Genomic DNA, 24,943 nt, shown 5'->3' on the forward strand with positions numbered 1-24,943 from the left:
TCGTATATAGGTGGACATATATTATAAAAGATAGTGAGCGTATGATTCTAAAAAATTCATTTATTGAAAGCTCCACGGGGTCTGTGAAACTTGTTTTGGATTTTGTACAGTAGTATGAACAATGTTTTTACAAATGCATACGTTACGCTTTTATAAAACTATACATCCGTCGTCGCCTATATAGTACATAACGAAATATTATCGATGAACTCATTCTGATTTACACATAGCAAATAAGTAAAACTATTCGTAATGACGTGTCAATATAATGATGAATTTATAATAGTAGGTCACGAATTCAGTATCAGTTCTCTCGTGACATTGTCGTGCTTAAGCGAAGAAAAGAGTCGTGGCGACGCGTTCGAAGAATCGAAAGAACAACAGCCGGTTGTCCGAACGATCGACGTATTTACAGACGAATCACGCGGCTTCCCTTTTTGTTATCATATTACAAAAATTAACATAATTATAGTCGCATATTTACAGTTGCTACTTACAGCTAAGCGGTTCTAAACGTAGCGATTACGCACGCTGGTATATGTACAAAAGAGCCACACAGTCTGTGAGCATTTCTCGGCACTCGTCGACAAGTGGCAGGACTACTAACAATACATTGGACTAAGGAGCTAGCCGACTCATCGCTGAGTTTCTCTAAAGCTATATCATACAGAACATTGCGGCTAGGCGCGGATCATCGATCGCATATTCAGACAGTCTTCCTACCTATATACCTATACATGAAGCCCTCATGATATTGAAGTCGAATTCGCGGGGATATCGACAGATGGCAGTTATATTCTTTAACATACAAGTATTCGCAGTATTCGAATTACAAATAAATACACCAGTTCGGAAAAATGCAGTGCAGCAAAGATCGATAAAATCTACGGATATTCGAAGTACGCCGAGTCTTGTCCTCTCCGTTACACAATTGTCTTTATCACACGAACAGATCGATGTGCCATCGACGATTCAAATGCGAAGCTCCGCGTCGCTGATGGGTATGGCCCTGGGCGGGCAGTGGCCTCGCGGCGTCGCGGTAGGAACCAAGGGGCTGATGCTGGGACTCCTGGTGGCCAGCGGCGAGAGCGAGGGCGAGAAGCTCGGGCTGAGCGCGGCCGAGGGGAAGGTCGAGGCATCATGGCTGATGGGCGACCTGGGCAGCATACCCCTGGCCATGGCCGGGGCGGTGAGCGACCTCGGCGCCACGGAGGTGAGCAGCGGCGGGGGCGGCGCCTTGTGCAGGGGCTTGGCCTTGCCGCTGCCGGCCGAGTGGCCGCTCTGCACACTGGCCGCGTCGTCCTTGAGCCTCGCGATCTCGCTGAAGACGTGAGCGAGCGGCTGGTACTGCGGGCCCCAGTCGAGCAGGTAGTCCCAGTTGTAGGAGCCCGTGAGCTCCTCCTCGCTGTGCACTATCGAGCTGAGGGAGCCGTTCATCGAGGGCCCCCCGGGCACCTCGAGGCCCGAGGTGGGCCTGCTGGGCTCGCCGATCTTGCCGTAGATGAGGGTCGCGATGTCGGCCTCCGTGGCCGTCTCGTCCTCGAAGAGGTGCAGGCTGTCGAGCGGCAGCGCCTCCGGCGGCCTGCGCGGCGTCCCGGCGGGCGGGTCGACGATGCCCAGCCGCGCCAGGTACTCCTGGGTGTTGTGCACCGAGAGGTCGCTCGCCGAGTCGCCGGTCTGCTGGCCCTCGTTGATCATGCGGATCTCCTCGTCCTCGCCGTCGTCCTCGGCGGAGCCGCGGCCCGAGGAGCCCGACCGGTCGCTACCGCCGGACAGCTCGGAGGTGGCCTGGGTGCCTGACTGGCCGGAGGTCCCGTACGGCGGGATCTCGTCGTACTTGGGCGGCGCGAACTGGCAGGAGGCTTCGACGCCGGCGCCGCCGTTCCCGTGGGCCCCAACGCCGCCGACGCCGCCGACCCCGCCGACGCTGCGTATGGGGATGGTGTCGAACGCGCTCGGGTCCACGTAGCTGTTCGAGGCCGTGGCGTTGCTCTCGCCGTTGAGCCCGGGCTTGCTGCCGCCGGGCTTCTTGTGCCGGCGGCTCTTGATGTGCAGGTAGAGGAAGATCGAGCCGAAGCCCAGGACGAGCAGCAGCAGGGCGATCAGCAGCCCGAGGGCCCAGTCGGCCAGGCCGTTGCTCGCAGCCACGGCCATGTTCGCGCCGACGCTGTTGGTCGGCGTGGCGAAGCCCGAGTCACTGCCGCGGGCCACGGACAGGTCGTCGCCGTCGAGCAGCGAGACCTCCACCACCGTCATGTTCGAGAGGGAGCCCTGCCGGCCGGAGCTGGCGCTCACGACGAGCCTCGTGGACTCCTCGAGACCCGCCACGGCGTGCAGGAGCTTCTGCTTGACTATGAGCGCGCCGCTCGTCCGGTTGAGCTTGAAGAACGGGTGCTGCGAGGTCAGCTGGTAGACGACGCGGCCGTCGGGGCCCTTGTCCCGGTCGGTGGCGGTGACGTAGCCGAGGACGCTGCCCGACTGCAGGGCCGTGCCGGGCCTGACGCCGAAGCGGTACATGCGCTCGGTGAACTGCGGGTAGAACTCGTCGCGGGAGTCGATCTCCACGCGGACCCGGACGGCGGTGCTGCGGCCGCCGGTGTCGGTGGCGCGCACGCTGAAGGCGTACCGGTTGCGCTGCTCGTAGTCGAAAACGGCGCGCGTCGTCACGGCCCCGGACCTGGGGTCGATGGAGAAGAGCTTCCAGCTGTCGTCGATGTCGGAGAAGCCGTTAGCCGCCGCCGCCGCCATCGCCGCCGAGACGATCGAGTAGTTGAGCGCGCCGTAGACGCCGCGGTCGAGGTCGGAGGCGCGGGCCGCGAACACGGTCGTGCCCGCCGGCTCGTTCTCGCCGACGAACTCGAGGTACTCCGACACGGGGAACTTGGGCGAGTTGTCGTTCACGTCCTCGAGGCGCACGCGGAGCCGCGCCAGCGCGCAGAGCCGGCCGGCGGGCGGCTCGCTGTCGCAGGCCATCACCACCAGCTGGTAGACCTCCGGGCCGAGATCGCAGTCGAGGCTCGCGTTGACCAGCACCGCGCCCGACGACTCGTCCACGCGGAAGAGGGCCGCGTCATTGCCGGACGTGATGTCGTAGACGATGCTCGCCGCCGGGCTGCCGGCGAGGTCCTCGTCCTTGGCCCGCAGCACGGCGACCGTGTGGCCGAGGGGCGCGTCCTCTTTGATGGAGACCTGGTGCAGCTCCTCCAGGAAGCGGGGATAGTTGTCGTTGACGTCGTCCACGTTGATGATGACCGTGACCGGGTCGTCGCCGACCAGCGAGCCCGTCGTCGAGTTCTCGTCCTTGGCGCCCAACCGTATGACGTACCTGCAAGCAGAAATCGCTCACCGTTAACCCAGCCCGGCTCCTTCGCGCAATGCGAGACTGTCGCATGTAGAGCTACCTTTCCCGCGTTTCCCGGTCCAGTGGCCTGGCCAGGATGAGTCTTCCCCTCGAGACCTCGAAGAATCCGCCCTCGTCTCCGGCGACGATCGTGCCGTCGAGCAAGTCGACGTCCGCCAGCTTCATCAGACTGGTTCCCCTGGTCGCGTTCTCCTTGATCGAGACCTTGTACTCCCGGCCCGGCACGTTGTTCTTGAGCCCGTTCAAACGCACGACCACCGAGCATATGGCGCTAAGGGGCGGCTTGCCGGAGTCCTCCGCTATGATGGACAGCTCGATCTCCTTGGGCAGCGGTTTCGGCAGGGCCGTTCGGTTGACCAGGAGCACTCCGCTGACGGAGTGAACGGTAAAGCCCTTCATCGGGCGAACGAGTCGATAGCGGATCCCGTTGTTCTCGTCCGTCGAATCATCGTCGGTGGCGTTGACGCTCAGCACTTCCTGTACGTTGCCTCGTTCTTCTGCAATAAAAGCGCAATTACGACTTTGAAGATCAAAGCGACAAAGGAGCGATGAGGAGCACAACGCGCGCGGGGAGAAGCTCGGAGCCGCTCAGAGGGGGGTCCCCTCCGCGATCACAGTGTACGGGGACCACGAGAGAGAGAGAGAGAGAGAGAGAGAGAACACACACAAGGGCTGTAATTGCGAAATGCGTATGTGCGTGCAGTCTCCTCTTCTCTTTCTCCCAGGTGATGCACGATTTGGCTTCTGTCCGAGGCAGCAGCGGCACTGGACGGCGCAGCTATGACTACGAGATACAATCGAGCCCAGGCACTTATCGTTCGGTTGATTTCTCGCGCTGCTCCTTTTGCCAGCACGACGCAATTCGATTCGTTTTGCTTCCTTAACGTTTACCTTCGAAGCATGCTCCAACGTTTGCAATCGAGCCTCGCGATACGTCATCGGCGGAGAGGAGGTCAAAACACTCGCGGCGCGGCCACCCGTGATATGCGTTTTTGATGAGGTTCGTGAGCCCGCGAGCGTTAGCGTCCTATGAATTTCAATAAAAAAAGCCACAGTTGTCGGAGCGAGTGTGCCTTCACGTTTGTTTATGCGCCAGATTTTGTCTCCTTTTCATCGTAATCCCCATCGCGCCTTATCTCTCCCCCCCTCATTCCGAATGCACTTCCGTTCGGACTCTCCGCGCCACTCAAAACTTTCTTTCTCGGCCTCTCGCGCGCTCTCTGGCTTGGCCTCTTCTTATTTGGCCAGCTTATCTCAATGCGATGTCGATTCGAGTTTGTAACACGGGCCACGGGACAAAATGATTCTACTGGAAACCAGTTTTTAAAGGCGAGCGCGAGCTTATTTGACCGGGCGCCTATCGTCACAGCGAGCGGGAAAAATTCGCCACGGAGAAAAGCCATTCCCATCCGCGGCGCGAATGTAGGCTTATAAAACTGAAATTCCGAAGCGGTTATTTACGGCCGACGCGTTATGGAATAATAAACTGATAAGCTTTTCGGCCCGGAGCGAAAAATTTACACGAGGTTTGTCGATTTAGGAAGAGGCGAGATCGATAAGGGCCGGGGGATTCCGGGACCCCGACTTCGTGGTCGTAAAAACCGGCGGATACATACCTGAGAGCGTGGTGATGTAGGCGACCTGCTCGAAGCGAGGCGGGTTGTCGTTGAGATCGGTGACCCTGACCGTCAGCTCAGTCGTCGCCTCGTGCAGGCCGTCGCTCGCCAGCACGTGCAGCGTGTACTCGGAGCGGAGCTCGGCGTCGAGCTTGCCGGTGAGAACGACGCGACCGCCGAATCGGTCGATGCTGAACGGACCCGGATGGCTGACGTTGCTGAATCGGTACGTCAGCGCTGGCGAGCTGTCCACGTCGTTGGCTGTGATCGCCGTGAGCACGCTGCCTGGCGCAGTTCCTGCAAAAGAGAGATCAATGAGCAAATGCACTACCGATGAAATACAAAGGCGTCAAACGCCCACGAGTTTCACTGTACTGCCAGCGCGCGATTATGCACGGCTCTTAATTTATTCATGGTGAGCCTCGGAAAGCCTCAATTCCTCGCGCGAGATTTCATATCTGTCATTACGCGCGCTGCAGAAGAAAAGCTGCAATCGTCCGAGATCGCAAGTTGGCCGGATCTAGCTCCAGCGAGCGCCGGGTAGAATTAAAAGCTGCCCTCATCAGGACGGACTGCTGCAGTGCAGTATATAAACGGCATCGAGATAAGTCGCGCGAGCGGTCGCGAACTAGGCGGCGTATATAGATCGTGTAGCCGGCCGAAGGAGCGGGAGGAGAGAAGGAACATTCTTTCGCGAAAGCCAGCTCACTTAAAATGCATTGGATACTGCCTATCGGCTCGTTTCATCTGCGCGCGCGCGCTCTGCAGCCGAGCAACGAGATCGCCTCGTCGTTTGCTGCAGCGTGAAAGCCGTTCGCCGTCCTTGAGACTCCCGCTCATTGCTACGCCTGCGTGATATTCAATGAGCGGGGCTCGCCAAAAATTAATTACATACAACAAACAGCTTTTCGCGTGCTCGTCATTTTTACCGAACTATATGGCTCGATCAAAGTGCGACCGAGATGCTCGTGACACGTTCTCGTTTCGGATTTTTTAAGGCACTCGTGGACGCGCCGACTATAAAACATTTTCGCTCGAGTATTAATTTGCCATGCGAAGAGAATCATCGTAAACCTTACTTTTTAGCCCCGAAATTTCATCCGCGAAATTTACTCTCTGACGGGCATAAAAATTGTATCAAGGCTCGGCTACATTATTATCGAGTAAAACATACTGTCGAGGAGGAGGCGCCGTTCGAAAATCAAACACACAACTCAAAGCTACCGCGGGAAGCTATAGCCGACTCTCGATAAGCAGCTTGGCGCGAATTCGGCCAAGCGCTGTACTTGCCGCGAAAATCGTAAAATCCCCTAAGAAACCATTCACGTCCTGTAAATAGTGAATACATCGGCTGGCCCATAGGTAGCTTCGCGTTCTGTACGATTTAGGAGACTCGCGTGGCGACGCACGCTCCCGAGAGTGAAAAGGTCGTAAAAATGCAGCCGATGTCGGAATTCTTTTATAGCTCTTAATTTGACGCTCGAAAAATAAATTCGGGAATGAAATACGAAGAGGGCGATGATTCATCCGGGGTATAAAGCGAGCTTTTAGGAAACGATGCCGTGTCCGATAGCGAGTTCATCTTCTCCCCCCCCCCCCTCTGTCTCTCCCGAGGAGCAATTTATGCGTGAAAAACGGTCGAGGAAACGTTTTCCCTGATTGACGATAGCACCTGGAAATATCGAGAGCTTCATGCAATGCAGATTTATTCAAAGTGCGCGCGAGAATTATATTTTATTGATAGAATTTAAATGAAGATGCGTTGCGGGGATTTAATGCAGTCGATCTCCTCGCGATACAGCAGAAGCTTATAAGGGTTTGATGAACTCGCATTAACTCTCTCGGGGGGGGGGGGGGGGCGATATCTGTAGCCGCCGCGGAGTTATGGGATGAAAATGTTTTGAAAGTCCACCATTTCCGCGGAATTAAACGCACCGGCTACACGGCTGCAAATCGAGGCTGCCGTTGCAATTAGTTTAATCCTCGATATTAAGCCGAAGAAGCAACGAGGGAGCGAGTCCAGAGACGGGAATAAAGAATAAAAGAGGAGGAGAGGAAAGTCGCGCACCGGTATTGCTATAAATGTCCAAGCTCGATTATACTCGGCCTCCACAGTGCTAAATCCGCGTGTAACTCTGGATTAAGCGCTCTTATTTCTCTCGTACTGCTGCAGCCGCAAACGCCCCCCCCCCTCCCCTTCTCCACCGCGAAAGCGCGTAATGCGTATATACCTAGTCGCGTCCTCTTCTCGTTGAGTCGCGTTTTAATTTTCAGGTGAACCGCGCGTGGCCCTTTATCGGAGCGCCCGCGAGGAGAGGCAAATCCGGTTCCCCCCGCCGACAAATTCTCGCTCATATCTATATGAGCCGCGCTATCGCAGTGCGCGCGCGGTGTCAAAGCCCCGCGCGTTAGGGGAATGAGGCTCGTTAGGTGCTCCGAGAATAATTGATAGTTTCTCGCGGTAGATCCGTCAGCCCTTCTCCCCTTGGCTTCTCTCGCGCGCGCAAAGTGTATCGCGAAGCGAGAGCCGGAGCGCTGCGCCTATGTGAATTAGAGCCTCGCATCTCGGCGAATAGCGCGGCTAATTGGTTTTATCGATAGAGTCTTATCGATGAGAGGGTTTGTTACTGTCAGACCAGGCAAGATTAAGGCCCGCCTATCTTTATAAAACGCGCTTGCACGCGAGCCTTAAATTGATTATGATTTTCATTTTTTACTCCCGTGGAATGGCGCATACTAGTTTGCGACTCGACTAGTCTGTGTGTTCAACTGAGGTTATTAAGCTTTTTCCTTCCTGCCTTCCTGCCTTCCTTCCTTTCACCACAGCCCTTCCTTCCTTCCTTCCTTCCACCACAGCGTTCATTATTTAATTGTCGCTTATCTGTTATTAACCGAGCTGAATCTATGAGAAATAACATCGATCGCGATATCGACTCTGCTTCTCGCTGTATATTAGAGATTCTGAGGGAGGTGAAAACTTTGCTCCGCCGCGAATAATTGCTATTTCGATTGCTACGTTTACCACTTCTTTTTTCGATCTTGCTGGTATTAAAAACAACTAATCGTTCAACTTGTCGAAAGTTTAAATGTAAATCGAAAGTGGAGGTTTCTATTTCCCGTCACAGTAGATTACACGGAGAGATAACGGTTCATTAATTGACAACTATATTTTTCAAGTACTCTGAAACACGACCAATTTTGCGTTACTAGCGCTTTACAAGTGAAGAAATTCGGACGTAGCGTGAAGTAACGCGATAAAGTGAGCGCAAGAGCCAAGAGCCGACAATCGAAGATTGATTAGGTTATGCAGATTGTTCCGCACAATTGGACTTTAATGTCAACGTAAATCTAGAGCCACTTAATTTTGTGTATTCGTGAGCGGGAGCTGTTCAAGCTATTTCAGACCGTCACTTGATATATTTTTTCACGCGATCGTATTTTCCGAAGAAAAAATGTTGCACTTTCTTGAGAACTGAAAAAAAGTAATTAGGTTCGAAGCGATCTTATTGAATATACGGTTACAGTTTGGCACGAGGTATATTTCATCGGAAGTTATTGGCCTTTTTACACCTCGAGTGCGGTAGAACCCATTATTCACGATACCCGTGACGAATCTTCGAGCGGTCCGGTAAAGAGTTCCGGCATCAGGGCCAGACAAGCGATATATTTTGCTCTACTTTACAGGGTAATTATAGCCGCGAACGTAATTGAGCGATTACTCGCGAAACAATTTTGATTAATGGTTTCGCGTAGAATTTTCTCAGAAATTCATTATTCACCGCGTGTGGACTAGTTTAATAACAATCTTGACTTAGCGATAATACTACATGCTGCACTTGATCTCGAGTCCGTGTTTTTATCGGAATGAATAGCTGATGTGTCTGGAAATCTTACCTTCGTGAACGGAAATGATTTTCGGCTCCGGGAAAGTAGGCTGGTTGTCGTTGATGTCGATCACTCTGACGCTCAGCGCGGCTGTTCCAGTCAGCTGTGGATTGCCCTGGTCGGTGGCGATGATAGTCAAGCGATACTTTTCTCGGATTTCCCGATCGAGAACGATGTTGGTGCGTACTATCCCGCTGTACGGTGGATTTATCGTGAACGCGTTGTCAGGATTGCCGTCGACTATGTGGTACAAGAGTCTGCTGTTCAAGCCTTGATCCATATCGCTGGCGGAAAGCTGTGAGCGATCGCGGTTTCCTCGAGCGTCAGTTATGACTAAGCTATGAATTGTGCGAAAACGAGCGTAAAAGCGACTTACCTTGACGACGAAATCACCCTTGGCGTTGCCTTCGAGCACAGTTGCCGAGTACTGAGACTGCGTGAAGATCGGCGCATTGTCGTTGACGTCGGATATCCGAACGACGAGCTTTGCGTAGGCCTCGAGCGGATCAGGGCCGACCGTCTTGGCGACGAGCGTCAAAACGAACCTCGAGCCCTCCTTCATTCTTTCTTTGGCTTGCTCGCTCTCCACGGAGCTCAGCCAGTACCTGTTCTGGCCGTCTTGGTCCCTGTCCTCGAGGAGGCTCGACTCCGCCTTCCTCGTGTCGTTGCAGAGCTCGGCGTCGAGTCTCGAGGGATCGTTGACCCTGAGCACGCCGGTCTCCTCGTCGATGCCGAAGATCTGCAGGTCGTTGCCCGAGCCGATCGAGTAGGTGACCTGCTGCCTCCTGCCGTCGGACCTCACGGCGGTCACCTGGATGACCTCGGTTCCGGCGGCCGAGTTCTCCTGGACGACGATGTCGTAGCTGTCGTTCTGGAACTTGAGAACCGGCGCGAGGTCCGAGAGATCGCCGATGCGAAACTCGATGAGGCCCCGGGCGCTCAGCGGCGGGTTGCCCTTGTCCGTGGCGAGGACCTCCAGCCTGTAGACGCGCCCGTTCTCCTGGGCGAGACTGGAAGTGACGGTGACGATGCCGGTGCTCGGGTGGATGCGGAACTTGGGCTTGTCCTGCTCGCGCGGAAACGAGTAGACGATCTCGCCGTTCGCTGCGTCGTCGGCGTCGTTCGCCTTGACCCGCAGGATGTTCTGGCCGGGTTGAGTGCTCACGGGGACTCGGGCCTTGAACGGGTACTCCTCGAAAATCGGCCGGTTGTCGTTGACGTCGCCGATGTAGATCTCGACCGGCACCGAGGTCTGGCGAGCCTCGTACTTGCCGCTGTCGGTCGCCACCACCAGGAACCTGTACAAGCTCTGCTGCTCGCGATCCAGGCTTCTGAAAAACGAAGACGCTTGCTGCAAATGGGGCTTCATTTTTTAGCCGCGATGATTGCACCTGGAATTTTTAACTTCGTAATTCACTCTCGATAGATAAAATCAGCCGGGAGAAAGTGAAAGAGTCAAACGAGAAGAAAAACAATTCTTGCCACGAGCATTAACTTTAAAGCCGAGTCAGCATTTCTTGTGCGGGGCTCTTATCGGTAGCGAGAATCTTGAATAATCCGCACGTAGGTCGTTATAATCATAACCCTTGGAGCTCGCGGCCTTTCTCGGGGCCATTCTACAAAGCATCCGCACTTCCGCTCACCCCCTGAGTTTCAGTAGGCGAGCTGAATAAAGATTAATTAGCTCGACGATGACAATCGAAAATGTATAAAGCTCGTACGAAAAGAATTTATAAATCGTATGTATACGGAGGCTTTGCGAGAGAAGTAACGATAATGCGATCAGTTTGAAATTCCAGGAGAACTGCGCGCGCGTAAAGCAGAAGCAGCGTCGTCAAGGAGTGCACGGCTAAGTGGAAGCAAAACAGCGCAGAACTGCGAAGAAATGAGAAGCCGCGACCTGTTTTGCATATCAGGCCACTCGGTGCAGTCTTCGGCTGCGAAATGACACGCAGAGTCGCAACTGCAGTTGCTCGCCTTTCTTTCTCCCCCCTCTCTATTGATCTTTCGACGATACATTTCGGCTCGGTTCTTCTTTCTTTACGTTGTTGCGCGGATTAATAAACAAAGGGTCGGGACTGTGTCGCGAGCTCTCTGATTTACCTCGCGACGACTTAATATCTTCGTGACAGCTGCGTCATCTTATCAGGATTAACCGTGGACAAGAGGCGTGTTTACAACTTGAGCGGAAAAAAGTACGCGGTCGTATAAATCAAGATTATCGCCGATATGTTTAAATGCGGCGTTCGCGGCTAGATTAGCAGCGGTGGATCCGATCAAAGAAACGCACCGATGGAGCGTCGCGGCATCATTTCCCTCCTTCCGGGCATTTTAATTAATCGTAAAACGCGTGCCGTCGACGCGACGTGAGTTTATGTGCCAGTCGGGGGTGAGTTAGTGGATCGCGCAATTAACAATGATCGTTCGATGTGCGCTTTCGCGGTGCGCCTGTGCGGCCGGGTCCCGCATCTGGAAATCCGGACGCGGGACGTCGGCGTCGGCAGGCGGCCTCTCCCCCTTCCCCTCTATCTCTCTCATTCTCTCTATCTATCGAATAGGAGCTGCCAGCCGGACGCACGTCGTTTGCGAGTAGAACTGACGTCTTGGTTAACGCCGCGAGATGCCCGACGCGGAGGAAAGGATGCGCGCGGATCGAGCTCTGCGCCGAGAAGTGCGAAAATTTCTGGAAAAACAGCCGAGTATGCAGAGGCGCGCACGCGAGGGGCATACGGAACGAGGCTCGCTGCCTCGCTCGTCTAATCGGCCGGACAGCCGCATGCATGCCGACAGCGTTGCCTGACTTTATAATTTTACGACATCCCCACCTCGCCGCGCTGCAACGGCCTCATCCCCCGATGCTCCTTTTCACTCTCCGGCTCGCCGCTACTGCTGCAGTTCTCTTCTTTCTCTCCGCGCATCCTCTTCCTCTCGACTTTTTACGACCTTATATAGTACCCGGCTTGCAGCTCTTTCTCTTTCTTTATCTCCTTCTTTCTTACTTTATACGCGCGCAGGCTGCCCTCTATCCTCTCTTCTTTCGACTCTTTCTTTAATGCGCCGCGCGAGCATTATTAATAACAGATTTTCAAGATGTTCGCGCGGTACAAGTCTCGAAGGAAGAAGAGACGGCGCGCTGCTAGACGTTTATGGGAAAAAATTGGAGGGAACGAAATTTCGTTAAGAGGAATTCAATTCAACAACTCACCCAGCCGTCGTGATGACTCCCGTGAGATTGTCGACTCGGAAGAGCCAGCTGGACTCCTCGGCGATGGAGTAGGTGATCTTGCCGTTGACCCCCTGGTCCGAATCGGTGGCGCGTACCTGCATGATGCTCGACTCGGGCGCGACGTCCTCCGAGACGCTGGTCGAGTACTTGCCCTGGCTGAAGCTGGCCGCGACGTAGGTCTCGAAGTCGCCGCCGGCGAACGCGGCCCGCAGCCTCGGCTCGCTGTACTGGTTGTGCAGGAAGCTGGGCGCGTTGTCGTTCACGTCGAGCACGACCACGGTCAGGTTGCAGCGGGCCTCGAGACTCGGCCGGCCCTTGTCCTTGGCCGACACCGTCAGCACGTACTTGGGCACGGCCTCGCGGTCCAGGCTGCCGGCCGACAGCACGCCCGTCACCGCGTCCAGCTTGAACTTGGAGCCGATGTTGCCGCCTGTAAGGAAGTATTTCCTTTGTATCGCGTGTTACGTGAATTTGAGCATGCCGCCGAGCGAATGCCCGCATACGCAGCGCATACTCACTTATGATGCTGTATGAGATCTCGCCGTTCTTGCCCTCGTCGGCGTCGGTCGCAGCGAGCGTGTGCACAACGGCGTTCTCCTGGTTCTCCGGCACGGCGAGCGTGTAGCACGAGCCGGGCACGAACTCCGGGCTGTTGTCGTTCTCGTCGAGCACGAAGATCTCGAGGGTGGCCAGGTCGAGGAGCTTGCTCGAGCGGGCGAGCACCGGCACCGAGTAGCGGCTCGTCTTCTCGCGGTCCAGAGGCGCCAGCAGGCTCACCGCGCCGCTGCTCGATACGCCGAACACGTCCGACGCTACGCCCTTTGCTATGCTGAAGCTCACGTTTCCTGCAGAATCGGTGCTACAATTACTAATACTGAAACGCTGCGGAGCAACGGGGGCAGATTTAGGGATTACACCGAGCGCGGGGGAAACAAGAGCCTGGCCCGATCTTCTCTTATAGCTGAAATCCAATCTTCGGCGAGGATCGGCCTGTTCGGTTTGTGCGGCACCGTCCGTTTCTTTTTTCAGTTTTCAGCTAACGTTTCGGCGCGATCGACGCATCGACGAAAATCCGCGAGCGCGGAACGGGAGAGCGAAGGAAAGAGGAGCGGCGAATAGCTTCAGCCGCGTAATCTCGTATAGAAAACTCGAGGCTGATGTAGAGGCTCTCTTGCCTTTCTTTCTCTCTCTCTCTCTCTCTCTCTCTCTCTCTCTCTCTCTCTGGCTTTAATGCATTCGATTCTCAAATTCCAGAGGATGGCGTGTTCGAGCTGTCGGCGCTTTTTATACCGGGCTTAGAACAAAGCGAGCGCTCCCGGGCTGCGTACAGGTATACACGGAGGCGGTAAAGAGGTTCCGGCGGCGGAGCTCCAGCCGCGCTCCACGCAGAAAGAGAGAAAGAGAGCGAGAAGGAGCGTTGATGGCGTGGATACGCGCTCTCGCTTGCTGCTGTAGTATAGTATGCGCGCTGCAAGCAGGAGCGGTGATTTGCCTATGCGTGTACCGCGGCTGCAGGCCGCCGGCACGATGATATACGCGGCCATTGTTTGCATCCTCGGCCTCCTTCGGCTTCTCTTATCCTCCTTATCCTTCTTATCCGGGCTGCTCTCTCTCGCCTCTCTCTCTCTCTCTCTCTCTCTCTCTCTTTTCCTCTCCCTCTTCTCTCTTTCGCATGCGGCCGTCGAGACTCCCCCGCGCGGCCGGCTTATGCTCCGCGGAATGTGCTCAAACGGTCGCATAGTAGGTGCACTTTTTGAATTGCGCGAGTATTGCGTGTAAAATAGCGAAAGAGACAAAGATGCTCGATGCGCACAATTATTCCAAGTATTCCCGTGGCAGAGCTTTCGCATTAGATCCGGAGTCGCGCGGGCAGTGCGGTAGGCATGAAAGCGAGTAAGACGCCGTACGTTCTGAAAAAAGCGCCGACTGATCTCGGGCTCTACGGAGCGCCTAATTAACGAGCGCCGAGCGTCGACGTCGGATTTCTAATTTTCACCTGGCTAGCGGGTCATTTTTTCGCGAAGCGCTGAAAAGCCTCGCGACGAGCACGCGATAAAGGCCGTCTGCAGCGGCAGCATCCATTCGGTCTCTCGGACTCGAGCGGAACTGGTAATCCTAAATCAGACCAGTTTCTCCGAGAGAGAGAGAGAGAGAGAAAGAGAGAGAGAGAGAGAGAGAGAGAGAGAGAGAGAGAGAGAGAGAGAGAAGCAGACGGTGCGAATGAGAGCCGATCGGAATGCGGGGCGCGAGATGGGAGCAGCGTCTTGAACTGGAGTAGGATGGCCTAGCAGATGCAACCGCTTATCATTGCAGCGCTCGGCCGGGTCATCAGGCAGCTATTACGTTGCTCGATTTCAGTCGGACTCATTGAGCTCGCTCGGAAGGGGGAGCAGCGTCATTAGGGGCCCTCCTCGCAGACCACGCGGGCTTACCTTGGTCGAGCACTGCGGCCCCAGCGACGCTCGCGACGTCGGCGCCGACGCGCAGATTCTCGCTGACCCTGGCGACCGGGCTCGGAAGCAGCAGCCGGGGCGGTCCGCTGGTCTGGCCGGCGGCCGTCGTCAGCGTCAGCTTGAGGCTGGCCTTGCGCGGCGGCACTCCGTGGTCGTTCGCCGTGATCTCGAGCTCGCTCGGCCGCAGCAGCGGTGGCCGCACCAGGCTCACCAGGCCCGAGTCGTAGCCCACGGAGAAGCGGCCCTCCTCGTTGCCCGAGCTGATCACGTAGGAGACGCGGCCGTTGTCGCCCTCGTCCTTGTCCACCGCCACCACTCGCACCAGCGCGCCACCTGTTTCCGTTAGTTGCCGAGGCTCGTCGTTAGTTGCTTTTTGTTGCTCGGAATTCAACCGAATCGTATGATAATAAAAGGCGTGTACTCACCGGGAGGCACGTCGGGGGCGACGGGCAGCCTCGAGACTTGCGGCGCAACAAAGACCGGATCGTTGTCGTTCTGGTCGAGCACGAGGACCCTGACCGTGACGGTGGAGGCGAGCCGCTCGGCGGCGGGCGCCCGGTCCTCGGCCTTGAGCACGAGCGTGTACTCGGAGCGCTCCTCGCGGTCGAGCGGCTTGGCGAGGGTGAGGGCGCCGGTGAGCGAGTCGACGGCGAAGCTGCCGGTCGGCGGGTACTCGGCCACGAGGCCGTAGCGCAGCTCGCCGTTCGGCCCGTCATCGAGGTCCGTGGCGCTGAGGTTGTAGATGCTCGAGCCGATGAGCGCGCGCTCCGAGACCTTGAGGACGATCGGGTCCTGCGGCCAGCGCGGCGCGTTGTCGTTGGCGTCCTCGATCTCGATCCTCACCGAGACGGCGATGCTCTGCGGGTTGCCGATCGAGGTCGTGTCCAGCGCCCGGATCTCCAGCTGGTACTCGCTGATGTTCTCGCGGTCGAGCGAGTGCGCCACCACCAGCTGGCCCGAGACACGGTCCACGTCGAAGGCGGGCACCCGGCTCAGCGGGCGCAGCGAGTCGAGCGTGTAGGCGACTCTGCCCGCGGGCCCGGCACCCGACACCGAGCCCACCGCCTCGCCTATGCTCGCGTCCTCTCGCACCTGTGGGCAAACATTTCTCACGTCAACAATGCGATGCGAACAATTAAATTTTACCGACTCTTGATTGCTGCGGATTCGCCGAGCGTTATACGAGTGTTAGCCGAGCTCTATAAAGCCGCGATTCTCGTTAATTTCGTCCGCGCAGTTTTGTCTGGGCTTCGAGTTGCCGTATAGGTTTACGAGCGGAGCGCCGTATAACGTAGCCCGCGGATAACGGCCGAGCAGCACTATTATCCTTAATTGACGAAATTTCGACTCGGCTTGTGCGGCAGCCGAGCAATGAAACGCAATAAGACGCAATGAAACGCAATGAAACGCAATGAAACGCAATGAAACGCAATGGAACGCAATGAAACGCCGGGGCTTTACGAGTGAGGCTTGAGGTATAACAAGAGCGATGCCCGCACGGTTTTCGGGCAATCAAGCTGCCGATGATGGTACTGACTTTGAAGCTGAGGCTGCTGCTGGTGAAGGTCGGCCGATTGTCCGCCAAGGCGAGAACCTCGACGCGCAGCGCCCGCACGCTATGCCTAGCCGGCCTGCCGGCGTCGCTGGCCTTAACCGAGAGCCGGTAGACGTTGCGATCCTCGTGATCCAGCGCGACCTTGGTCTTGATCATGCCGCTGATGGGGTCGATGGCGAAGACGTTGTAGCCGTCCGAGTCGCGATCTGAAACAGATTAGAGCACGGCATGAAGCCTCCGCGCCGAGTGCACGCTCGCGTGCGGCTGGCTAGCGGAGTCCTCTACTCACCCTTGAGGATGGTGTAGGTGACGGAGGCGTTCTCCCCGAGGTCGTTGTCCAAGGCCCTGACCCGTGCGACCTCGGTGCCGGGCGGCTGCTCCTCGCGCACGCTCACGACGTCCCCCTGGGGGTCGACGATCTCGGGCGAGTTGTCGTTCACGTCGAGCACGCTCACCCTCAGCGGCACCCGCGCCGCCCTCGAGGGCGTGCCCTGGTCGCGGGCCTCCAGCACCAGCTCGTGCACGGCCTTGCTCTCCCGGTCCAATGGCTCGCGCGTGGTTATCTCACCTGTCGGGAGAATCGGACAAATTTTATCATGTGCCAACAGTCGGGCGATTTGTTGATGGCTTGAGAAAGGTGCGCGCTGCACGAGACGCGAACATCTCGAGAAGTCGACAAGTACAGCTATCCACATATACGCGGCCGCGCATACACGAGAGCGCAGGACGACAATAAGAAGGGTAAAGACTAGGGCGCTCGCGCTAATGCGTTTATGGTGTACTATGCGACTCGGTTTCTTCTAATATTTGGAAAGTCCTGTCGTCCGCTTGCCGCGCTCGCTCTCCCCGCCGGCCCTTCGAGAGGCCGAGAACGTTATTTTTTCACGAGTTTTAATTATGAATTTGCATAATGTTTTGAAAATGCAAATAGCCGAGGCCAGCAGCAGCTGTACATGCTTCGGCAATTAAACGGGCGCGTATAATTATTTACGAATAAGTAATGTAACGAAGTATAAGTTGTCTCGCGATTATGATCGCGAGGGTGATGCGGCGTCGCGCTGAGAGGAGCGATTGAAATGTATGAGCCGCGGCCGGAGATTCCGCGCACACTCGGGCACAAGGCGCCGCATTCAAAGGAGCGAAGCGTCAAAGCCCGGCGTGTGCGGAATGCGACGCAGGCACGTCTCGTGATGCTCGCGACAGGCCGATGACTCTGGCGAAGCTCGCGTTTATCGAGAGATGAACATCTGTTCCGGCATTTTAGGCTCAGCGCTTGCGATTTCCAAGTTTCTGCCACCCTTCTCCGCGAACCTTTTTGGCCCGGTTTCTTCGGCTAACTCTCGTCTCGCATCTACAACTCTCCGCGGCCGCGCGGCCTCGACAGGACGAACGGACGACGCGGGGCGAACTTCGTTCTCGGAAACGGCAAGAAGAAGCAGAAGTGGAGGAGGAAGACAACTAAGAGGAGGAGAGCTGCGCGAGCTCGAAACTCGAGTCCCGTGTGTGCAGTGTGTACACAAATACAGCCGTGTAGCATGCCAATCAAACGGCGTATGCGTATATAGCGTACGCGATAAAAGACTCGAGCTCCGTCGCGGCACCACTTTCACGCCGCTCTCTTTATATACACCTATACGCCTTCTTTTTCTTCATTATCCTTTCTTCGCGGGATGTGCGCGTGCGCGGGTCGGACCGGCGAATACACAAGCGACGTTCTCAAGGACCTGGCTCTCGAATACCACTATACTGCCGCGAGCGACGGCTGAGAAGCTCGGAGGAGGTTAACGGTCTCGGGCGGCGAGAGGCAACGATTCATTTTTATTGGTTCGTCCGACAGCGCGACGCGTCCCTTTTACGTCCATGAGATGAGCCACGAGGCGGATAATTGATGGATCGGCTGATGGGGACTACCGAGTACTCCTGGCCCTTCGATTGTTCACGAGTAGATCCAGCGCGGATGTAGCTCTCTTGAAATCACTCGGAGCTACCGGTCGACGTCCGAGCCGAGCGTAAATCGGTGCTGCGGTGCACAGGGACTCGCTCATCGGACCGTCCTCGCTCCATCTCTTAGAGGCGCTAATGCAATCTTGAAACGAATTCCGAACGAACCGGCTAGGCTAGAGATGCCGCGCGTTCCAACGGAATTCTCCTTCAAGATAGATCGATACGTCGTCCGATTGGCCGTTCGGGCGCTATTTCCGCTCTTCTTAATTTGCCTACGTGCCCAGCTCGACGACAGGAGACTCGTTGCTTCTCGAATTCGACCACCAGAGTTGAAATCGATGCTTCGGACTTTGCGAGATGAGCGCAGAAGATGGGCGAAGAGACGGAGGGGCAGGAGAAAGGACGCGGAAGAGGCTCGGGCAAAAAATCAATAAGAAGCAGACGCGAAAACAAAGCTTGCAGAAAGGCGCGCAAAAGCGAGTAAACGAGCCGGAGAGGGGGAGAGTATACTTTATATGAAGAGCTGCTGCTGGGCCCGCTGAAAAATGAGGATAAAAGAAGGCGGACGCGAAGAGAAAAAAAGAAAGAGAGAAAGGGGGGATTAAAAAAGAGGCAGCGTAAAAAACTCACCGGTATCGGGATCGACGGCGAAGCTGCTGTTGGCCTGGACCACCGCGTACCTCAGCAGAGCATTCTTGCCGAGATCGGTATCGGAGGCGCTGACCGTGCCGACGAGCATGCCCGAGGGCAGGTTCTCAAGGAGCTCGAACGCGTAGAGATCCTTCTCAAAACGGGGCTCGTTGTCGTTGTCGTCGAGCACCGTCACGAGGATCGAGGCGCTGGCCGTGGCCGCGGGCGAGCCGTTGTCCGTCGCCAGGACCGTGAGGCTGTAGCGGTCGAGCGTCTCGCGGTCCAGCTGTCCGGCCAACGTGACCCAACCGCTGTTCGGGCTCACACGGAACGGCCCGGAGCCCTGCAGCCGGTAGCTCAGCCGCGCGTTGTTGCCCGTGTCCAGATCCACCGCCGTCACCTGCACTATCTGCCAGTTTAGCCGGGCGCCCTCGGAGACCTCGACGTGGTACTCGTTCCTCTCGAACACCGGCGGGTTGTCGTTTACGTCCTGCACCTCGACGCTGAGGCTGAGGTTGGCGGAGAGGCCGGCGCCGTCGAGGGCGCTGATCATCAGCCGGTGCCGTTGCTGCGTCTCGTAGTCGAGGCGGCGGGCCAGGTAGACCTCGCCGGACCTCGCGTCGATACCGAACAGCTCGTTGCTGTTATGCTGGATGCTGTAGCGCAGCGGCGTCGCCGGCGTGCTGTCCGGGTCGCTCGCGCTAGCCACGTACAGGGCCGTGTGGAGCGGGTGGGACTCGGCCACCGAGATGCGCACGCTGCTCAGCGGGAACTGTGGCGGGTTGTCATTCACGTCCTCCACGACGATCTCCACCTGCAACGACGATTCCCATGATTATACGGCGACGACTTATATCCAGACATTCGTCATATTAAAGCCCAAGTTCGGCTTCGAAGGCGCAGCTCCTACGGCTAATTTGCGCGAAAAACGCGCATTTAGATGATGGACTGCGCTTTCTGGCGAAAAAAGCCTATAAACATCCGCGCGGCCGAGCATAATTACGTGAAAATTAATGAATCCCCGGCGCGCGCGCGCGCTCGCGAACGAGGCGAGTGAATTTTTTCGATCGAGCCCGGGTCGTGCGCGCTCATCAATCATCTCTCTCTCTCTCTCCTACGCCTAGCTCTAGGATCCGACGCACCTGACCTCGAGGTTCCGCTCATCCACCTCTTTCGCGTTCACTCTCGCCGAGCGTAGACAGGCGCTCGTACACCGGATATCTATTAATCGAAAGACCTCCAGCCGACGCTCAACAGTTTCGAGTCGCGGCGAGTGCAAAATTACCGGTTTCGCCTCGAGTTTCAATGTTTCAATCCGCGCGAGTGCACTAGGGCTAAGACCATTTCGGTAGAAATATTTGTGGGTGTCGTCGCAACGGATCTTATCGAGAATACGTGCTTTATATCGTATCGACGCGTCCGGACGCGAGCGGTACTGCGCACGGCCAAGTGCGCGCCTCCTTTCCCCGTGAAGTATGAGTATCGCGAGAGCCTCTTACGCCCCCGGCGAATAAATAAGCGCATCGCTCGGCGGGCATTTGCATAAAGTGCTACTTCGCGCGCCCGTGTACTTCTCAACCGTGCTGGCTGCAAATCCATGTGCAGAAAGAGCTCGCGTGCCTCACCTATGACGCAGAGCCTCGCGTCGCGGCGCTGCTATGGAATGCCTTGTGCTCGAGACTCTATACTACGTCGAAAGCGAGTTTGCACCCTCCTTTTGGAAAATCGAGCTCCGGGAAATTGAAACGAATCGTACTCTTCTCTTTTGATTCCCGTATTTGGGAGCTGGTTGATCGCGACTCTCTTATCTCGAAGAAACGCGTCAGCGCGCGTAATTAATGAAAATTCGAGGAGCAAACGCAGATAGTGTGCGTGCATAAATCAGGGGGAAGATCCAGTGCGCGCCCTATAGCCGGAAAATGGTAAAAACGAGGACAGCTGCGGTTCTGCAGAGATCAGCTGTCGATGGGGAAATTAATGAGCTCTCACCTGGCAGTAGCCAACGGAGATTCCGTTGCGAGCCTCGACGCTGAGGACGTAGCGATCGCGAGTCTCTCGATCCAGCGGAAGTCTCGTGCGTATAGCCCCTGTGCCGGCCTCCAAAGACAGCTCGGGCTCTTCCGTCACCAGGTAAAACCTGTTCAGCGTATTGCCTGGAAAAATAAAGGTAAAAGCATTTTTGATTTATTCAGTGGAAACTCATAGCTCGGGGCTTCGTTATGCCTAATTACTCATGTATAATGCACTCTAATAGAGACATAAATTCTCGCGCGTACGCGCAGCGCCTGCAAGCCGTGTTCCTTTTTTCCGCCGCCGATGACACATTCTTTACGCATTTTTTCATAATCCTATAAATTTACAGACTAGTTTCTTCATTCATTTTCGCATGCCGTAACACGCGCCCGTGGCGGCCGCTCGCAACGAACGGGTTTCAACGGTGTAACGGGAAATATCCCATAAACATCTATGCGCACGCGTGTTACTGCAAATTGAAAGCACCTCTCGATCGGTGTCCTAAATACTAGCGCCGGTGCGTTTATTTCTTTTTCTGCAGTAATCGCGTCTGTATAATTGCACTCGAAGAGGCGAAGGACGCGCAGATATAGGGTATCGTCCAGGCCCGCATTTTTTTCGCAATGCCGGGCGCAGATCGAGAGATTATAAAGCGATTGCAAATAAGAGGGCAGAGGCATTAAGGAGCCGTAAAGGCGCGCTACCATCCGCGTAAATCAGCCTCCGCCCCGGGGCTGTTTCCGAGTCATGTCGATAATGACGCGATTACCGGATCATTGGCCCGGCTTATCCCCGATATCGCTGAGTGATGCGGCCGTCTCCTCCATCTTGATAAGCGCTCTTTATAAATACGCCATTTGCTCGATAGGAGAAATCATCCCTCGCTCGCCGCGCAAATAGACGAATATTTCGGAGGAATTTTTTAATTGGCTGAAAACATAATCCGTGTGTGATGTGTCTGCGGAGCGCGAAATTGATGGAATAAAGGACCGCGCGGAGAGAGAGGCGGAGAGAGACGGAGAGAGCTGCGAACTGCGTGTAAATAATAAAATTAATTAACGGGCGCTGTATCGACCTGTTAATTTGCATGCGAGCGAGCGGGAGCTGAATTGTGCTTTCGGGGACGGTCCGTGTGGCTGGCACGTTTCATCGCTCACAAAAGCTGCTCGGAGCGAATAGCAGAAAAAATAAAGAACAAACCAAGGCACTTAAGCGATCGCGCGTGTCCTCCTCCTCGTCGTCGTCGTCGCGCGAGCAGCGCTAATAACGAGCGATGACACGGCACCGCAGGCGCGTATGAGGGGCCAAACGCCTCATCTTCGCGAAACATCTAACGCCCGTCCGGGACCCAATGATGAATTACCGGGAAGGCCTCTTGTACGCCGGCTCTGCGCATATCGAACTGGCTGCGCGGCTATCTGATCATGCGCGCTGATACGGTTCCCCTCGTGACAACATTCGGGATTATTAGCGAGCTCGTTCCGCTGGGAGCCGCGAGAGTTGATAGAATAATTTTGCCGTCGACGACGTCGCGCGCCCGCGGGGTTGGAATGTCGGATTAGTTCGCGCGAGGTGTTATAATACGTCCGAGTATCTCCGAAATCGAATAAAGGCTCGTGTGTGCGCCGATAAACATCGCTCTCTGCCAAAACTTTTCACAGCAGCGCGAAACACGATACCGCCGGGGCGCTTCTTCTTCTTCTCTTGCAGGGCGGGCTCGGGCAAAATAAAAAGCCCGCGAAAGAAAAAGGTCCCCGGCGCTCGAACGAAAAAAAGGTGTGAACGCGTCGGGCGCGACGTACGGTATGCGGACCGATGTGCGCGCGTGTGCGTGCGCGTTCACGAGCGACAGCGGACAGGCTGCGCAGAATTTGCAGGAAGAAGTGAGCCACGAGCTGCCACTCATCGGGATCACTCATCGGGATCACTCATCGGGACTACAATGCGGTCGGACGATGCCGTTACTCTCGATCGGCTATCTTTCGCTTTCGGAGGGCGAATATTGCTCGTTACACTCGCTGACGTCGATTAGAGCGAGGAGAAGCTGGGGCGACGCACGACAAAGCGCTGATAGTCCTCGAGACTCAACTCATTACCGAGAGCGGCGACTGGATTACCGAGAAAACATCATCTCCGGAGAGTATTTATCGAGCGAATAAATTACAATCGCGGGGCTGCGAAGGCGAGCAGCTCTCAGGCTGCACGCGAGAGTGTGTGTGCGTGTGTGTGTGGGGGGGGAGGGGGGGGGAAGAGCGGAATTCGTCACCTCTGCGAGAGCAGCCGCGAACTCCCGCCGAGTCGCCGCAACACTCGCCCCCCTGTAACGAAGACAAATCGTTTACAAATTCGGTGAAATAAAAAACATCGCCAGCCCTTTTCCAGCTCTCCTCTTCGTCGCATTTTCTTCTTGCGCGGCTCCTTCTCACGCGAGTGAGTCCAAAGAAGTCAATCGCGCATAATACGCCCTCGAGTACGAAGTTCGGAAGTTGAATTATTGAGCGCGCGGCTTGATGTATGATGATCGTCCGCGCGCCGGCGTTCGAGGCATATTTATGTCCGCGAGACGCTGAATTTATGTCGCGCTGCAACGCCGAGCGCGAACAAGCCCGAGTGCGGGGAGGGCTTTTAGAAGTTCGTTGTTTTCTTAATTTGCATGCACCTGCGACGTCGCTTGAATTAGGGGGCTCTCTCGCTCGCGAGCCGCGCGAAACTGGAAACGGCCGTGGCCGTCGATTCCAAATAGCGACCTCCCCCCCCCCCGCCCTCCTCACTCCGCTGCGGACCTTATTTACGATCTCGCCTCGCGATTCTTTTATCCTCGAGCACGTTTCCCGGCCTGACCCATTCACTCTTCCTCCGCGGCCTGTTCCCCTTAATTCTTTCGACCATATCGAACGTCCTCGTGCGGCTCGCTCGTTATTCTAAGCCGTTTTTACGACAGCGGAGATGCACTATCCGGGTCCTCGTGTTCCGCGGATTGCGCAGCGGACAAAAAAATACAGCCGGACTTGTTTTCGGAATTCCTCACGTCGTGTCGTCGCCCATCGGGATAAAGGAAAAGTGCAGCGCGACCTAATAGACCTGTATGTATAGGACTAGGCGATTTCCGCTGCGGGAAATTCTTTACGAGCTGCGAGGCGATATTCGTTAGCGCTCAACAATTCTGAATCGGCCTCGTAAATTGGCGAATTTATCGGCCGCGGCCAATAAAACGCTCGTTTTGCTCCCGTGCGGCTAATAGAGCTGCAGAGAGCCGAGAGTCCAGTTCGAAAAACTTGCAAACTACAGGAAACCGAATTTTTCAAGCGAGCTTATTAAAGCGTCGCTCGCTCGCTCTCTCGTCTGCGTATACTCGTTCTCCCTCCCGTCGCTGGGCTCTCCCTCTCGATATGGTTTTATATCGCCGCCGCCGCCGCCGCCGTTCTACACGAAGGCTTTTCTTATTTTACTAATTAACTCGTAACGGCCTCTTCAGCGCTTCTCCTCGGCCCGTCTCATTTTCTGACTTCCTTATCACTGCGCGGCGCGCGGCGAGCTAGTCTCGCGGGATGCATAAGCGCAAGGGCATATTATATGCGATTTTAATAATAAAGAGCGCAGCGGAGCCGAGGCGATGGCGAGTAAAGGGAGAGAGGGGGGAGAAGGAGTTCTCGAGTAAACACGATTACGATACGCTCGTAACATAACGCGAATATATTGTCGCGCGAGCGCGCGTTCTCGCCGACTATACAAAGTCGACGCAGCGCTGCGGTCGGACTCGTTTTTTTCTGAATAATCGACGAGTTACGAGTCTTCCTCCCCGGCCCAGTCTCCGTGCTGCGGAGGATCGGCTTTAAAAACTTGGAAATGAGTCGTGCGCGAGCTGCGGCCGATCAATTATTCTCAGCCGCGCATCAGCTTAATGTAGCCTACCGCGCAATTTAAGTTTTCTCCGATGCAGCGCCCCGTCAGGAATGTAAGCAGCGTTTAATTGAAAAAATCCTTATTAATCCCCACGCGAGTCGGCTACCGCTCGGCCGATTGTAAACCTTTTTGACATTGTACGCTGACGCCAACTTTATATGCCTCGACTTTGATTGCGACTTTGATTGCGTCCGCGCGCGCGTCTCCTTAATTTCAATCAGCGGCCCGCGGATAAATCGGCCTCTCGAAAACAAGCATTCTCGCGAAAACGACGCGACGCGGAGCGCGCCGCAGTGCAGAGTCGGTCGCTCGGCGAGAAAAAGTGCCCGGTAATAAAATAATGATGATTAGCCGCGG

The 24,943-nt window shown here is 55.8% G+C and overlaps 1 protein-coding gene across 1 annotated transcript in view; it reads right to left on the bottom strand.

Annotated features, from left to right (window-relative positions):
* Positions 1-40: 40 nt before the first annotated feature.
* The window catches only part of LOC100113866 (protein dachsous), a 215,132-nt gene continuing 190,229 nt past the window's right edge, over positions 41-24,943 (bottom strand). The window contains exons 4-16 of the mRNA XM_008219683.4: positions 20,660-20,823; positions 18,671-19,484; positions 16,386-16,664; positions 16,079-16,302; positions 14,967-15,633; positions 14,521-14,874; positions 12,607-12,933; positions 12,068-12,518; positions 9,239-10,193; positions 8,872-9,157; positions 4,978-5,274; positions 3,402-3,858; positions 41-3,325 (exon numbers count right to left, since the gene is read on the bottom strand). Coding sequence (XP_008217905.1) covers positions 973-3,325; positions 3,402-3,858; positions 4,978-5,274; positions 8,872-9,157; positions 9,239-10,193; positions 12,068-12,518; positions 12,607-12,933; positions 14,521-14,874; positions 14,967-15,633; positions 16,079-16,302; positions 16,386-16,664; positions 18,671-19,484; positions 20,660-20,823 — 7,628 coding nt within the window. The 3' untranslated portion in view covers positions 41-972. The remainder of the gene's footprint in view (positions 3,326-3,401; positions 3,859-4,977; positions 5,275-8,871; positions 9,158-9,238; positions 10,194-12,067; positions 12,519-12,606; positions 12,934-14,520; positions 14,875-14,966; positions 15,634-16,078; positions 16,303-16,385; positions 16,665-18,670; positions 19,485-20,659; positions 20,824-24,943) is intronic.

The sequence above is a fragment of the Nasonia vitripennis genome, assembly GCF_009193385.2.
Source record: "Nasonia vitripennis strain AsymCx chromosome 3 unlocalized genomic scaffold, Nvit_psr_1.1 chr3_random0005, whole genome shotgun sequence".
Taxonomy (NCBI): Eukaryota; Metazoa; Arthropoda; class Insecta; order Hymenoptera; family Pteromalidae; genus Nasonia; species Nasonia vitripennis.